General features: G+C 41.5%; 1 protein-coding gene across 1 annotated transcript in view; it reads left to right on the forward strand.

The window, feature by feature from the left end:
• DDX10 (DEAD-box helicase 10) overlaps window positions 1–13,966 on the forward strand; it is a 306,374-nt gene extending 292,408 nt beyond the window's left edge. Inside the window, exon 18 of the mRNA XM_033948773.1 lies at window positions 13,718–13,966. Within this exon, the coding sequence (XP_033804664.1) occupies window positions 13,718–13,916 (199 nt within the window). The 3' untranslated portion in view covers window positions 13,917–13,966. The remainder of the gene's footprint in view (window positions 1–13,717) is intronic.
• Window positions 13,967–17,004: the final 3,038 nt, after the last annotated feature.

The following is a 17,004-nucleotide window of genomic DNA, read 5'->3' on the forward strand; positions in this document are numbered from 1 at the left end:
ACTATGAGTTTTTAAAATACATGAGCCAGTGTTTTAAAGTGTATGAATTTAAAATGTATCGTTATAGAAGGAATGGAGCGTCTTGCAGAAACCACCTGCCCCTTTGTTCAGTTGAAAGAGGAATGAGCTTGCGAGGGGTGGATCAAACAGGTTTGGTGGGGCATTGGAGCAGCTTTGCCACCTGCATACAGCATAGAAGGTAGTGAAGGAAGAGAAGAGCCTGTGTGGTGATGACTGATGAGATGGAGTAGTACAAAAGAGCCTTGGCTAAATGATAGAAGAGAGGAGTATGGAATGAAATGATGAGAGAGGCAGCATCAAGAAAAGAGAGGGGTACTATTAAACCCTCAGCCATCAGTTTTTCTGTTAAATGCTGGCCACCAAAGAGGGGGGTTTCTTCACTCAGATATGTAGCAGCAGATCGTTATCATATGCAGACACTGAATATTTGGTGGCCATCGGAAGCTAGCCACGACCACCGCTATTCAGTGCCAGTATCCAAATTGTTATTTGGGCAATTCATAGATTCTTATATACCGCAACTACCTCGCGGTTCTGTGCGGTTCGCAAACCGAGAAATACTAACCAACATACATAGTAACATAGTAGATGACGGCAGATAAAGACCCGAATGGTCCATCCAGTCTGCCCAACCTGATTCAATTTAAATTTTTTTTTTTTTCTTCTTAGCTATTTCTGGGTGAGAATCCAAAGCTTTACCCGGTACTGTGCTTGGGTAAAGCTTTGGATTCTCGTATGATCATAGCAAATTAATCAAAATATTTATTAAACAAGTATGTTGTCAGCCTAGCTGTCGCTACCATTCAGCATTTTAGTTGGCATTACTTATGTCAGCGAGGCTTATGGGAAATTATATCAATCTGACTCTGGCATGGGAATGCAGATAGACTCTGTAAGGCAGGGAGACTGTGTTAAGTTTCCCTGATATGGTTTTAAGCAGCCCTGATTGAATCATGACTAGCTAAAAGGTGTTAATGTCTGATTAAGAGGGTGCTTAGGACAATGGCCTGCTTGAATGGGACAAAGAAGCCAGAGACTAATCCCATCACCATGCTTGCAGGGATCACATCCTCCTTAGCAATTAAATTAACCATTGTCTCAAACAGTTTACAAATTCTAAACAGAAAGATACTGGGAGATACAATATTTTCTCTATTCAGAATAAGATTCCAAGGTATAAAAGCCTGCTCTCTGCTCTATCAATCTATCTCTCTTTCTATCTAGCTATCTCTTGGCTTGGCACTCTGGTTCGGTCTTGGCCCTCTCTCTCTTTTTCTTTCTTTCTCTGGCTCTCCTTAGAACTGCAAACTGCTATGCTCTCTATTTAATTGTAATGCTTAATTGTAATGATTATAAATATTGCTTTTCTGTAAGCCTATTTCTATAATATATTCTTTATATAATCACAACTGGCTGTGCTCGTTTATTCTACTTCCTGGTGAGTCATCTGTGAGGGAACTGAACCTGGGACCTGGCGTTGGTCAGTGCGCATTTCACTTAACCCCTACCACCATTGGGGGGGGGGGCTACTAACTGAAACTGATATATGTTTTCAACATTTTTCTGAAAGCCAAATAGGAAGTGGAAAATGATATGCGAGTGCTGACTTGTTTCCCCCACTTAGCCGCCTGGTATGCTAACATTTTACCAAAGAATCGTCTATAAACACCTCCCTTTACTGATGGAAAGTCAAAGAATCGTACTTTGCATAAACGTTTTCTGTTTATGAATCTGAAATGGTCAAAATGATAACTGGGTAAAAGTCCATTCAAAGCTTTAAAACATATACACTTCCCCCTCCCCATCGCGGTTTCGACATTCTCGATTTTTTGGAGGGGGAGGGGGAAAAGAAACAACCCCATAGTATAGCTTGTTCCCGCCTCTCTCCAGCCTTTCCCTCCGGCATCCTAGCCTTACCTGGTGGTCTAGCAGGCTTTCGGGGCAGGAGCGATCTTCCTATGCTCCTGCCCTGTGTAGATCGCCAATAGGAAATGGCTGCCATGAGCTCCCGTCGTAGTCTCGAGAGATTACGGGAACTCAACGGTAGTCATTTCTTATTGGCGATCTGCACGGGGCAGGAGCATAGGAAGATCGCTCCTGTCCCGAAAGCCCGCTAGACCACCAGGAAATGCCAGGGGGAAGGTGGGAGGGAGGCGGGAGTGGGTCAGAGCCGGACGAGAAGATATTCGCAATTTTTTCCTATTCGCGGTCCGGCTCTGCCCCTATCCCCCGCGAATACAGAGGGAGAAGTGTACCACCGAACTTGAAAATTACTCTAGCTTCCATTGTCAGCCAGAGTAATCTGTGATAATAACTATCTTATTGTACCCAGAGAGCTATTTGGATACAGGGGCTGAATATTGGTGATAGTGGATAGTTTCCAGTGGCTGCTGGATATTCAGGGCCTGTATCTGTTAACAACAGCCTGCTGTGGCCAGCATTTAACAGAATCACTGATGGCTGCGGGTTTAATAGAAGAAGCTCCTATAGGAATATGTCCCATTCACTGGATTTTTAGCGGCACTTATCTGAAAAATGCTGCTGTAAATCTAGTCCACCCACCTCGGCACTGCCCAGGTAATGCCAATATTCAGTGCCTGAAGCATACGTTTAAGAAAAATAAAGAAAAAGAATCAAAAGTTTATTTCAGAAATTAATTGCTCTCCTTATCCAGGGCACCTCGCAGTGTTTAATTTTCCATGCTTCATTAAGCTGGAGTGGAATTACGCACCGGGTAATATCAGGAACCTGTATGAATTTGATGAAGGGAACCTATTTATGATCTAAATTAAAAATTAGAAAAAAAAAATATGTAGCATCTATATATCCTGCCTTCTCTAATTTCATTAATGTGGAAATTGGAATTTTCCAGAATTTAATCTGAAACTATTGTGATTCTTCTGCTGCTGCTACTACTACTATTAATTATTTCTATATCTACTGGCAACAAGCAGTAAGTTGGTAGAGACAACAGACCTTTATCAATACAGAGAATCAAACCCCCTAATGCTTGCTTATTACAGGGATTACAGCTTATGTTCACTAAACTGCACTAAGTATGTTAGAATTTGACAATCACTAATATGTTAAAATCCATGTTAAAATTGCTAACAGGAGATTTTATGCAAATTTAATATGAGCAGGGAAAGATTGTCCAAAATGGTCACACCAAGAAATATGAGTATTATGCACCAAAATATCTTCATAAATACTACACAAGATCAAGGGTTACAGAAAATGTAAAGTAACAGTTACATAGGCGTTCTATAAACTTGTTTGGATTTTTTTTTCTCTTTTCTTCTAGTTTCTCTCGCCTTCCATAGAAACATAGAAATAGACGGCAGATAAGGGCCACGGCCCATCTAGTCTGCCCACCGCAATGACCCTTCCCCACCTAACTCAGTGAATAGATCCCACGTGTCTATCCCATTTGGCCTTAAAATCAGGCACGCTGCTGGCTTCAGTGACCTGAAGTGGAAGATTGTTCCAGCGGTCAACCACTCTTTCAGTGAAAAAGAATTTCCTGGTGTCACTGTGCAGTTTCCCTCCCCTGATTTTCCACGGGTGCCCCCTGGTTGCCGTGGGACCCTTGAGAAGGAAGATATCCTCTTACACTTTGATGCGACCCGTGAGATACTTGAACGTCTCGATCATGTCTCCCCTCTCTCTGCGTTCCTCGAGTGAGTAGAGCTGTAACTTATCCAGCCTTTCCTCGTACGGGAGATCCTTGAGACCCGCGATCATCCGGGTGGCCATTCTCTGGACCGACTCTAGTCTCAGCACATCTTTTCGGTAATGCGGCCTCCAAAATTGCACACAGTACTCCAGGTGGGGTCTCACCATGGATCTATACAATGGCATAATGACTTCAGGCTTATGGCTGACGAAATTCCTGCGTATGCAACCTATGATTTGCCTTGCTTTGGATGAACTCACTCATCTTCTACAAACATTTCCTAGTTCCATTCCTCATCTTGTTTTATCTTTAAAACCACAGTCTTCTTTTCCATTTATTTTTCCTCTGTAATCCTCTTGTACTGCTATTACCTCTCTGTCACTTTTCTTTCTATTTTCTTCTCAGCTTCTACCACGGTTTCTAATCCCCCCCCCCCCCTTGGGTCTCGGTGCAAGTATCCTCAGGCCACTTTCCTTCACAATTAACATCTTTGGCTTCCTGCTGTCTTTTCCCTTTTTTCAGTTGGAATCCTGGCATTCCTGGGCCCTTATTTCCTTCCTTTCTTTCTCATTCCCCTGGGTGAAAATGATTGAGATCCCTCTGTTTTGGGCCAGTTCACCCTCTTTCCGTTTTGTCATTTTGGCCGTGAGGCTGTGATCCCTAAGCTCTGCCATGTCGCAAAATTGAACCATGAGGCTTTCACTTTCCTCAAATCCGCTAATTTCAAGGCGGCCTACTTTATGCACATCAATTCTACAAGCAGAACAGTAAAACCTTCATAGAGGCTATTGCTATGGCAACCTGATATTAGATTGCAAACAGCAAGTTGTGTGTTATTCTTGCAATATGATACTAGGAGATTTGTTCCCAAAGTATGTACAGTATACACATACGGAGATACACAGGGTCAACTTGTGTGTAAGCTGAAAACATTTTTTTATACACCACTAAGTTTGGAACCTGAGAAGTTTAATGCCGGTGCCAGGACCTGACTCTGGGCTGCATACAGAAAGAACAAAATGTATTCAAGTAGAAACACTAAGGGCAAGATTCTCAAAAGTTTAACGCCATCGCTAAACTGTTTTCCATTGGTTTAGCCTGCACGCGTTTTAGCGGCAGATTAGCAAAACAGATTATCTTCCTTTAGCGAGGTTTCTAGCAGTCTCCGATAATGGCATGCAAATGTGCTCTTTAACATTGAAATGAGCCCGGTGGTGGATTCTTAAAAATCACCGAGGCATTATCGAAGAGCGGCGTCGGCTTTTGGCGACAAAAAGCAGCAACTGGTCCGGGGGTGCCGTTAACAGTGCCAGCACTTGTATTTTGACTGTGGCTAATGAAAAAAAAATATGTATCTAATACTGTATATTTTAAAGTGGAGGGTAGTAATATCACGCTTCTTTTGAGTTTTTGGGAGAGACAGGCATGTTTCATGCGCGCTTGTTAAAAGCCAACGTTTTCTTCTTGAGCGTGTGTATGATACCCTTGTCTTGTGTGTTTCTGGCTGTGGGTCTTGAATAAATTTTACATTAAAAACAAATTACAAGATTTACCCTGAATTATAGTAATTTTTTGGAGAGAAAGACATGTTTTAGGCACAATTGAAAAAAGTCGATGTTGCTTCTCCCCTCTGCTCCCTTCCATTCGTCCAATAGTGCAGCAGGAGAGTGTTTTTTAGAGTTTTTTTTAATGGCATTTTTCTGCGCATATGCCCATCAGCAAATGTAGGAAATGCTGGCTGCTGTCTGCCGATCTTATTTGATGCGTGTTTTTTTTTTTTGTTTTGTTTTTTAAGAATGTCTCGGGTTTTTAGATTCGGTATCAAAACAGCTGCGGTAGCAGACCGTTGCTTTTTGAAAATTCTGGTCTAGATGAGTACCACTATTTTGAATTATTCACAGTATAAAGTATTTGGACTTGTTGCAATTATCACAGTGATTGAATCCTAAAGGCACATCTTTCAGGGTTTTACCCTGTTTGTGATCTTTATACCATTGAATTGGTTCTGAGCACTACCGACACCTGTAAGCTGGTATTATATGTGCAATAGTGGGTGGTTCTTTTGTATTTCTAAGAGAGAGACTGTCAACGAGGGCTAGTCAGCAAATTAAGCTAGTTTTCTGAGGATGACAATTCCTGTGCCTCCCACTGTATAAAATGGCTAAATTTAGATGTAACAACTCTATAAATAGATATTAATTTTCTGCCACAACACTGGTCAAATAGATTTGGATAACAGTGTTCTAAACCTAGGTAGTCAAAATTTAGGAGTGGAGATACGCCTCAGCAACATGAGGTTGCGAGTTTTTCCCACTGCAGCTCCTTGTGACTCTGGGCAAGTTCACTTAACACTTCATTGCCCCATGTAAACCGCTTTGATTGTGTAAAACCACACAGAAGAAACAGTATATCAAGGATTTCCTTTACCCTTTAGCTGTTCCTCAAGCACTACTGCTTGTGCAGGAAACACACCCATGATAGTTTAGTGCAGTGGTTCCCAACCCTGTCCTGGAGGAACACCAGGCCAATTGAAATCAATCCTTCCTACAAAAGGTAGCCATTGCAATAGATCAGGGGTGCCCACACTTTTTGGGCTTGCGAGCTACTTTTAAAATGACCAAGTTAAAATGATCTACCAACAATAAAAAATTTTTAAAAACCACAAAGCACACTGTACGCATAGAAAATGTTAATTATCGTTCCTATTTCGTGATTTTTTCAAAGAGATCAAAGCAGATGACTCTATGCACTGTCACCTCAGTAACAACAATACAAAAATAGACAAATACCCCCCTCCCTTTTACTAAACCACGATAGCAGGTTTTAGCGCAGGGAGCTGCGCTGAAAGCCCAGTGCTGCTCTCGAAGCTCGTAGGCTCCCTGCGCTAAAAACCGCTATTGCAGTTTAGTAAAAGGGGACCATATAGACAGCAGATATAAATTCAGACACATTTTGATCACTAAATTTAAAATAAAATCATTTTTCCTACCTTTGTTGTCTGGTGATTTCATGAGTCTCTGGTTGCACTTTTTTCTTCTGACTGTGCATCCAATCTTTCTTCCCTTCTTTCAGCCTGTATGCTTCCTCTCCTCCAGACCTCATTCCCTCCCCACAACTTTTTCTTCCTTTCTCCCTACCCTTTCTTTCTCCCTGCCTCCCTTTCTTTTTTTCTCTCTTCATGCCCCCTTTCCTTTTTTCTGTTTCTCTTATTTCCTTCTGTCTCTCTGCCTGCCCTCTTTCTTTCTTTCTCCCTGCCCTCCCCCAAGCCACTGCCATCAGGGAACAGGCCCCCAAGCCGCCGCCACCATCCAATAACAGGCCCCAAAGCCGCCACCGCCGCCCAAAGCTCTCCCTGCATCGGGCCGACCAGCATTCCTCTCCCCGATGTCAATTCTGCCTCCAGAGAGGAAGTTCTGGCCCAGCCAGGCAGTGATTGGCTGGCCAGAACTTCCTCTTCGACGGCAGAATTGACTTCGGGGAGAGGAAGGCTGATCGGCCCGGTAGATCGCCAAGAGTGAGTCTATCATGGAGCCCGGGATGGGCTCTGCGATCAACTCATTTTGCCTTGGCGATCTACCGGTCGATCGCGATCGACCTATTGGGCACCCCCTACAATAGATGAATATAGTGGGCAAAATGCAGTCATGCAGCATCAGCTGCATTTTCTACATCTAAATCTTTTTATGCTGCCAGTATGAGGAGGGGAGTTAGTAACTGCTGAAAAGAACAAAAAGTGCAAATGTTTTAGAACACAGGAAATGTTACTAATTTGTACTTTCTGTTCTGGTACTCAGCAAAACTCTAAAAAAGGAAAGGTTTGAAAACCCTTTTCGCTTCGTGGTATTCTGTTCTAGAACTCTCTCTTAAAAGGTACACAGGAGATCTACTAAACCAGTGATTCCCAACCCTGTCCTGGAGGAACACCAGGCCAATCGGGTTTTCAGGCTAGCCCTAATGAATATTCATGAGAGAGATTTGCATATGATGGAAGTGATAGGCATGCAAATTTGCTTCATGCATATTCATTAGGGCTATTGATTTCAAGGCCCTGTTTAAATGGGATCCATAATACCTAGGCAAGCTTGAATGATACGTTCCTTTCTGAACAGTGCACTCAATATAGGATGCCCTGTGGCATGTTCCTCCCTTCCTCTTAACAGGTGCACTGGCATTGTTTTCTGGATGAAGGGCAGGAAGCACTTGTTTATTTCAGGGGTGTGTTTAATCCTATTTTATTGTGTGTTTAATCTTTGTTCACTATTTCAGAAGTTTCCTCTTTGCAGAAGTGGTTTATAATATACAAATTAAATATTAAATACAGGGAAGCTGCAAGAAAGGCCTTTTGTTTGGAAATGTGCAGCTGAGCCTATGCAGAGACTGTTTTAGGGGAAAAGTTGTCAAGGTGCTACCAACTGACAATAGCTTAGTACCACTGACTTTGTGGTATATGAACACTGCTTGCAAGCAATATCAGGCACGCAATGTTATTCTGCCCCTTTAATCAAAAAATGCCACCCCGAGCTCCTGTAGCTCCTCCCCACGCCCAGTCATCAATGAGGTCAGGCAGAAGTGATCCCGTCAATCCTGCCCTTTCTGGTACCGGGTTCAAAATGGCACCAGTCTCATGGAACCGTTGGGGGGTCAAATTGTGGGTGTTTGCAGCCTGATGATTCCAGGATTGAAAAATAATCCCATGCCATTTTTCCAGCTATAACACAGCTACATAAGAACATAAGAGTTGCCGCTGCTGGGTCAGACCAGTGATCCATCGGGCCCAGCAGTCCGCTCCCGCCCTAATTGAGTCTAGCCTTACCTGTGTACGTTCTGGTTCAGCAGGAACTTGTCTAACTTTGTCTTGAGTCCCTGGAGGGTGTTTTCCCTTATAACAGCCTCCGGAAGAGTGTTCCAGATTTCTACCACTACAATCTGCATTATAGAAACTACTTAGTAAGGAGATGTTCTTACTATCTCGTTACCACTGGTAATATTAAATAACCTGAATTTTGGTGATGTAACTTTTGTTAGTTTCCCTTTGAGTTAAGGAACAAATAACGTACATTATAGCTGTAATGCAGCTTGATAAATACCGCTTTTCCTTTTAGGAGACTTTCCAAAGATTAGACGTACTTTTAAAATTTCTGATTCAGGATTCTTATTCTGCTACAAATCCCAGTTTTATCCGAGTGATTATGCTCATTTCTCCATGAACTTTTTTTTTCAGCGACCCTCTTACTAGGCAGGATTTCTGCTTATATTGCATATTTTAATTTGTCACATTTGCTGGTGTGTGGTTTTCTGTGGGTTCTTGTGCTAAGCACTTATGAGTGTTTGGGGGGGGGGTTTGGGAGGGGGTTGCACATTGAATTTTTTTTTTTTTTTGCTGTTGCATACGATCTGGAGCATCTTTTGACTCGGTTAATTTCTAAATAAAATAAATGCAGTAAATAGTTTCAAATTGTATTGGGTATTACCAACTTAAATAAAATGAACTTCCAAGTACAGAGTTGATACGTTGCCTCTGGAAATTATGGGCTCCTTTTATGAAGCCGCGTACGCGCGTAATAGCGTGCGCTAATTTGCCGGCCGCGCTAGCCGCTACCGCCTCTTGAGCAGGCGGTAGTTTGTCGGCTAGCACAGGGGTTAGCGCGCGCTAAAAATGTACGTGCGATAAAGCCGCTAACGTGGCTTCGTAAAAGGAGCCCTATATCTTTTGAGTTAAATAAGTAAGTTCTGTAAGAGTATTGGCACAAAATATGAGAGAGTATGATCATAGCCTGGTTCTGTCCATGGTATGCACAAAACAAAAGATTTAAAGATACTACCCCACGAAAAACTTCAAATGCATTCCCTTTCTACTTCCTTTTGCATCCTTTACTCTCCTTTATTTCCTCCGGTAGGAGGTTGTAAGGATGTGCTTAGCCTACTCCACCAAATTCTGTTTAGATAGGTAGGTATTGTGCTTTGTACTTTCTAATCAGTAAACACATATTGGCCATTTTATTCCAGTAGATATTGTGGCCTCCAGTACAGCCCAGGATAGGGTTTGGAAGAAATCCTGAAGACCACAACAAACAGTACCTTACGTGTGACCCGGCCTGGAGTCACCCTGCAGGATTGGGTTTCCAGCAGTCCTGAAACTTATATAAAAAAAAACTCACAATAAAGTCCCAACAATTGGATATGATAACTAAATAGTTTTCTTTACTTAAGTCTTCAAAACAGGTAAGTAATGCCTTCCACAACTGAGGCACAACAGTCAGGATTCCATACAGCATTCAAGTAACAAAAACCAAAAACTGCCAAAAAGGCAAAGAAAATAAAGCAGTCACAATTAACTCTTAACTTTCTCTTTATGCTGCTTCCTAAGTCTCGCAAATTTCTGAGACCTTAGTTCACTGCAGCGCTTACTCTGCCTGCTGCAAAGCAGATATTTCACTTGATCCAAACAAAACAGTTCAGCATTCAGTTTTACCTTAATTTTCAGTTCATTGAAGGAAAAAAAAAAAGGTAAGAAAGCCTCTGGCAATCAGTGCATGGTAGCCAGGGACAAGAGAGAGAATCAGGTTTTGCAAAAATACAGGCCTTCAGGTAGGCTTCAAATTCCCTCCCAGCTGGAAGCAAAACCTCTCCCCACTCTCTCAAAGCTTTCTCACAAAAAAACAGCATTCAAAAGAAAACACAGCACACAAACAGTTCCCAAAACACACTCACTGTTTGTGGCTCACAGTCAAGTTCACCTGCATTGGTTCAGGCAAATTATCCTCAAAGCCAGCACAACTCTCCTGGAAGTCCATAGATTCTTCATCCAGGTGAGACGAATCCTCTGTCTGTTCAACCTCAGACAACTCCATAGGTTGGGGCCAGTCGCCCCTGTTTGGCTCGGTAGGATCCCTAGGGAGACAAAGCTTAAGCTTTCTCCCTAACCGGCTTGCTGGTCTGAATGCCACTGCTGGCTTATCTACCTTAGGGGCGTGCCCTGTTCTAGGTGAGTCAGCAGAAGCCCAGGGACCTCTAGAGCTCCCCCGGTGGTGACTTACACACAATTCACTCATTTCATCTTCAGCTAAGTATGGCTCCTCCTGGTGGACAGTGACATTATCCCTTAACATACCCTCTTGGGAGATCCTGGAATCTTTCTTCCGGGGTTTTATTTTTACCTTATCTTTTAACTTAGCTGGGACCTGTACAGGGAGACTACCTGGCTGGTCACAATATGTTGCTGAGTATTACTGAAAGTATTCGATCCCCTAGATGTGCCATATGCCCTAGAAAATTACTTCTCATATACAAATGTGGTTTGAATAGCTTTTAACAAATTGAAATAATCTTGAAAGGGTGTTTGGGTAAAAATGATCTTTGGAAGTATGGTGTGAGCACATTTTCTTTAATGCAGGATTGAATTATTGTCTTGGAAAATGGTTTATAGCACAAACACAAACTCCCATATAATATGAGACTGTGACTTGGATTCGTTCACATAAAATTTAAATGGAAAATGTGATGCAGATCCTTTTAGAAAGCTGCTCTGTCACATACTCAAGTCTCTTATAGTATGTGTTGAATTTTTGTGCCTGTATGCAAACTCTTCAGTCCATTTTCTTAAGTCGAAAGGTGCCATTATTTCTAGCTGTCAAAATACTTGAACATTTTTACAGTAGAGCAATAACAGTGTAAAATAGTATAGAAATTAAGGGTCTCTTTTAGAATGCCGCGGTAGCGATTCCTGCATTGCGATGCGGCACAGACCATTCAATTCCTATGGGCTGCGTCACATTGGCTGCGCCAGGAATCACTACTGTGGCTTTTAGAGAATGACATAGGGACAAATTTTTCCCCATCCCCGCAGGAACTCATTTTCCCATCCCGTCCCGGCGAGTTCTTTTCCTATTCCTCTAAGCTCCGTCCTCATCTGCACAAACCTCAAACACTTTAAAACCATAAGTAGCAACATTCTAGAGCTCAGATTGTGATGTCATAACGCCTCATTCCACCAATGCCTAAGCTCTGTCCTCATCTGCAGAAGCCTCAAACACTTAAAAATCATAAGTGTTCGAGGCTTGTGTGGTTAAGGCAGAGCTTGCAGGAATGGGACAGGGACAGTGACAATACTCGCGGGGCAATTGAGTTCCTGCGGGGACGGGAAAAAATTTGTCCCCCGTGTTATTCTCTAGTGGCTTTGTAAAAGGGGCTCCAAGGGACCTGTTTTACTGGTGCGGTTGTGTTTTGCTGCTACCATGCTTTAGTTGCAAAAGAAAGCCTTGCAGTAGCTGTTAGGGTTTTACCCCTTCCTCCAGTTCCCTTGAGCAGCATCGTGCTCCGGTCCCGAGGCGTGCGGCTCCAAAAGGCATATGTGCGGTACATAAATAAAGAATTATGTTATATTATGTTATGAAAGAAAAAAGAACCGATGAAGAGTGGACACGTCAAGCTTAAAGCAAAGAAACGATTTGAGCTTTGAGTGGTGTCTCTGAGGTTCTTATGAGGTGACGATAGGGATGTACATTGACTATGCATGATAGAAAACACCTGCCTAGCTAAAGTGTGACGTGATGACTGCAGGACATATGAGTTATTGATGGATTCTTGCTAGCTAAGGATTTCATGATGTCTCCAATGGGCAGCAAACTCTGGATGTTGTAGGCTTTCACCCTCTACCATCGCTGTTTTCCGTTGTTTCTTGCGTTATGTTCATTTGGTTTCTTTGGAACTAAATCCTTAAATAGCTTAGCAGTTGTGTTTTTAAGATATTAATTTAGTTTAACGTGCACAGCTGGAGAAAAAAAGGTTCTGTTCTGGTGTGCATTGCACAAATAAGTGATACACTATCCCATTAAGGGGGGAAGTTATTAAGATGCAGTGAAAGGACCCTGGGCAAGTCACTTAGTCCTCCACTGCCCCAGGTACATTAGATAGATGGTGAGCCCACCGGAACAGATAAGGAACGTGCTTGAGGTCCTGATTTGTAACCCGTTCTGAGATCCTTTGGGAGGACGGGTTAAAAAAAAAAAAAATCAATTTAACACGCACTAAACGCTAACGCGTGCATGTTAGTCTATGGACACGTTAGCATTTAGCGTGCGTTAAATTGATTAACGCGCTAATCAGTTAGCGCACCTTAGTTTAAAAAAAGGGGGTAAATATCTTGCGCGCCATCTTGCAAGCTACATTATTCCACGGGCCTGGGAGCATTGAGCCGCCATGCTGTGGCCCTTTGCTCCTGGGTGACATGTTAATTGGCCATCTCTCTTACTAATAGATGCTGGGCCTTTTACACGCAGCTCAGAGCATCAAGCCACGGCTTGGGGGGGCCTAATGCTCCTGGGTGGTAAAATAACCTTTAACTTTTAGATTGGTTTATTTTACTGGCTACAATGCGCTTGCAATATATATACCAGGTACCCACTGCAAACCGCCTGATATTTACATAGTAATGAGCAGCTTGAACATTTATCTGTGGTTTGCATCTCATTACTGTGTAACATGGGTGACCTAAATGTTGCCGCATTGACCAGGATTATTTGATGCATGTTCCTTTTTAGAATGCTTACTTTATTATGTATGGAAATTTGTGAGCCGCCATGGGCAAAGGTGGATTAAAAATGTTTGAAATAAATATTAGAGGGCAAGTAATATAGGTTTGTGCCCTAACCCAGCTTGATAATTACCCCTTAAAGTAATGTTAATTTTAATATTTGTTTCTACTTGATAAAAGTCCTGAGAGTAATGGATATCAACATTGATTGCTGAATATTAAATACTGAAATTCAGTTTTGATTTCCTAACATATTTGCATCCATAATTTAGGCAATATAACAGCTGTGTGAGCCCAGTTGTAATTTGCTGGTGAGACTTCATTTTCATCAACATACCCACCAAATGGCAATGTTGTGAACATCTTGTTAACTGCATATTAATTCACCTTGCTGACTTGGATTATTTGATTCCATTATAATATCTCTGATTACCACAGTTGATTAAAAAGGAATGACCTTGATGTCTTTTTTTTTTTTGCTCTAATAGTAAACTTGAAGAGAAAATTATGGGAAGGAAGAGGACTTACAGCGCTAAAGACGCAGGAGGAAAAAGGGAAGTGACTCCGGGAGGCAAAAGGAAAAAAGCAAAAAACAACCAGGAGGAATCCTTTGGGCCATTGGATACGGGTCTTTCTCTAGCAGAAGATGAAGAGCTGGTACTGCATCTGCTCAGCAGTCAAACCTGAGAGGAATTTTTCTAGCTCATTTGCTTGTTAGGTCAACATCCTTTGCAAAGCCACTATGGAACAGAGGCAGAACGGTGTGTTTGAACCCAGATATATTTGTATTTGACACAGAATGGACTTACCGCAAGACAGCCACTAGATAAAAATGAATGCAATGTTATTGTTGTTCTTTATATACGTTCTGTACAGTAGTCTGGGATTATAAGGCTTTAAAACACACAACTGCAATTAAAACGCCCAGAAGAAAATTTTATGATTACTATGATAATATATTATTGGAAATTTCTTGCACCTTTCATTGCAGCTTTGAAAGAAAAACTTCTCCTGACATTCAGCACTATTTAATGAGTTGAAAACAGCCATTGGCCGCTTAAATAACTGGTTATCTCCCGCTGAATATGTGTGCTTAATGCCAACCACTAAATTTGGTATATCACAGAACTTAGATATTCATTGCTGGGCCATTTCCAGTCACTGGTATTGAATATCTGGTATTTTTTTTGGCCACTAAACACTTATCCAGTTAAGCCAATATTCAGCACTAGACCAGATAAGATTAGCGGTTAAATCGGACCGCAAAACTAGCAGTCCTATCTTTAATTGCAAAAGTTAACCAATCAGCTACTGAATAACAGCTTAACCGGGTAATTGTTTTGTGGTCAAAAAAATACCAGATATTCAATGCCGATCGCTAATGGCCCAGCATTGAATATCAAGGTTTAACACCAGCAGCAGGTAGTCAAAGCACTTCCCATTGCAGGCTGAATATTGGGCCCTTTGTATCTTTATTGTAAATTGGTACCCATGCAGATTGTGTTTATTGGTAGGATACTCTTACAAGAACATAAGTTATTACCAGCCTGCTGTTTAACAGGGTTCATAGACAACTCGGCGAAAGACAAAGGCGCGCGCCGATAACTGAGCGCAAGACGGAGGCGCGCGCCGAAGAAAATTACAGTTTTTAGGGGCTCCGATGGGGGGTTTTGTTGGGGAGCCTCCCCAGTTTACTTAATAGAGATCGCGCCGGCGTTGTGGGGGGGTTGGGGGGTTGTAACCCTCCACATTTTACTGTAAACTTAACTTTTTCCCTAAAAACAGGGAAAAAGTGAAGTGTTCAGTAAAATATGGGGGGTTACAACCCCCCACACCCCCACAACGCGGCGCGATGTCTATTAAGTAAAGTGGGGGGGTTCCCCCACGCCCCCCCCATCGGAGCCGTAAAAACTGTAATTTTCTGCGGCGCACGCCTCCGCGCTGCGCTCAATTGTCTGCGCGCGCCTTTGTCCCGGCGCGCTTTTGACCTGACACCGTTTAACAGCCATTAAAAATAAATGTGCAAACTATCTGTACTAGGCAGTAGAGTTTTAATTTTGTAACGTCAAATATTTTTGAGATCACTGACCCATTCAGTAAAGATAATTTTTAGTGAATTTCATTTTGTTTCTACTGTATGTAATCCCTTTAGTGAAATGCTTATCAGGAAAGATTTTAAGATGCCAGTAGCATATCTAATTTCTTGGGGGGGGGGGTTTCTGTATTCTAGAGGCTACATTCACTGTTTATTTTTCTACAAAATTATGTAGGTATCGCAGTGCTTATCATTTCCTTTGCATTTAGTATTTTCAGCTGCAAAGCATTAATGGCTGAAAATGTCCTGTTCTTGAATGGACACACATTGCGTTAAGCAACTAACTTAGGGTTTACTGTGCAATATACAGCAGTGTTACTCAACTCAGTCCTGGAGTTCCCTCTTGCCAGTCCACAATGAATATGCATGTAAGAAATTTGCATATAACGGAGGCAGTGTATGCAAATCAAGTATATACAAACAAAGGCTCACCAAATATCACAAAGAAGCAAGTTTATTTCGTATTTGATAAAATCGCTTTTTTCAAAGATTACAAAGCGATGAACAATAAATAATTTTCAAATAAGGGAGACATACAATATAGGGATGGACAGACATGCACTTTGTAGGGAAGTCAGGGAAGAACTACAATTTGATATAGAAAAGAGAACAAATAAGGATAAAACAATAGGAGTTATGTTATATTAGATCAGCACTTGCCTACTTCAGTTAGGAATAGTAACTCGGTTTAAAAGACTAATTAATGAAAATCGTTTCTATACAAAAAAACTTTTTAGTTTTGATTTAAATTTTTCGAGGTGTTTTTCTTCTCTTACCTGATCAGGTGGTAGGTTCCACATTTGAGGCGCGGTAACGGAGAAGAGTGTAGTGCGTCTAGGTTTATGATTCGTAGAGATGGAACTGTGAGTAAATTTTTATCCTTGGCTCGTAAGGAGCGGAAAGGAGAATGCGGAATGATGACTTGGTCTAAGAATAGTAGCGCATTAAATTATAAAACATTGAATGTATTGAGCATCTGTTTATAAGTTATTCTGTGGTTGATATTAAGCAATGTGCGTTCTTTAGTAATGGTGTGACATGGTCAAATTTTCTTTTTCCTGTGATGATTTTTATTGCAGCATTTTGTATAAGCTGTAGTCTTATTTCTTTTTGTGTGATGCCTTTATAAAGTGAATTACAGTACATGTATTTGGCAAGAAGAAGCCATTTTACAAAAAAAAAACGTTCAGAAAAAGTAGCATCCCATTGAGCTATACATAAACATGGAAGCAGTAATTGTGCCACTTATGCATGTTGTAAAACTTCGTGTTCGCAGGGAGCTAATTGAGATGCCAAGAACTGAAATTCAAACATTTGGCATTTTCATATGGTTTTGAACACCTGAGAGGTTACTCAATTCTCCCCTCAAGCTGCCCTCCAAAGCCTAGGCCCAAAGAAAAAGTCAGCCATCAGTTGTGTGTGACTTAAAGCAGATTTAAATGTCCATGGGAAATTTTTCTTGGATATATACGTGTATTTTATCAAATTTGAGTATATTCCACTCCATCTAGAGTTCTGGGCAGGTTATACACAATAACAACAAAAAAAAAAATAACATCATTAAATCTTTTTACTTTTGTAATAAAAATGCACTTGTATTGATTAAAATAAACAAGACTATTTCAGATTCATTCAGGAGCTAACCAACAGACCATGTACCCATACTGAATTTATCCATAA

This window comes from Geotrypetes seraphini, chromosome 6 (genome assembly GCF_902459505.1).
Source record: "Geotrypetes seraphini chromosome 6, aGeoSer1.1, whole genome shotgun sequence".
Taxonomy (NCBI): domain Eukaryota; kingdom Metazoa; phylum Chordata; class Amphibia; order Gymnophiona; family Dermophiidae; genus Geotrypetes; species Geotrypetes seraphini.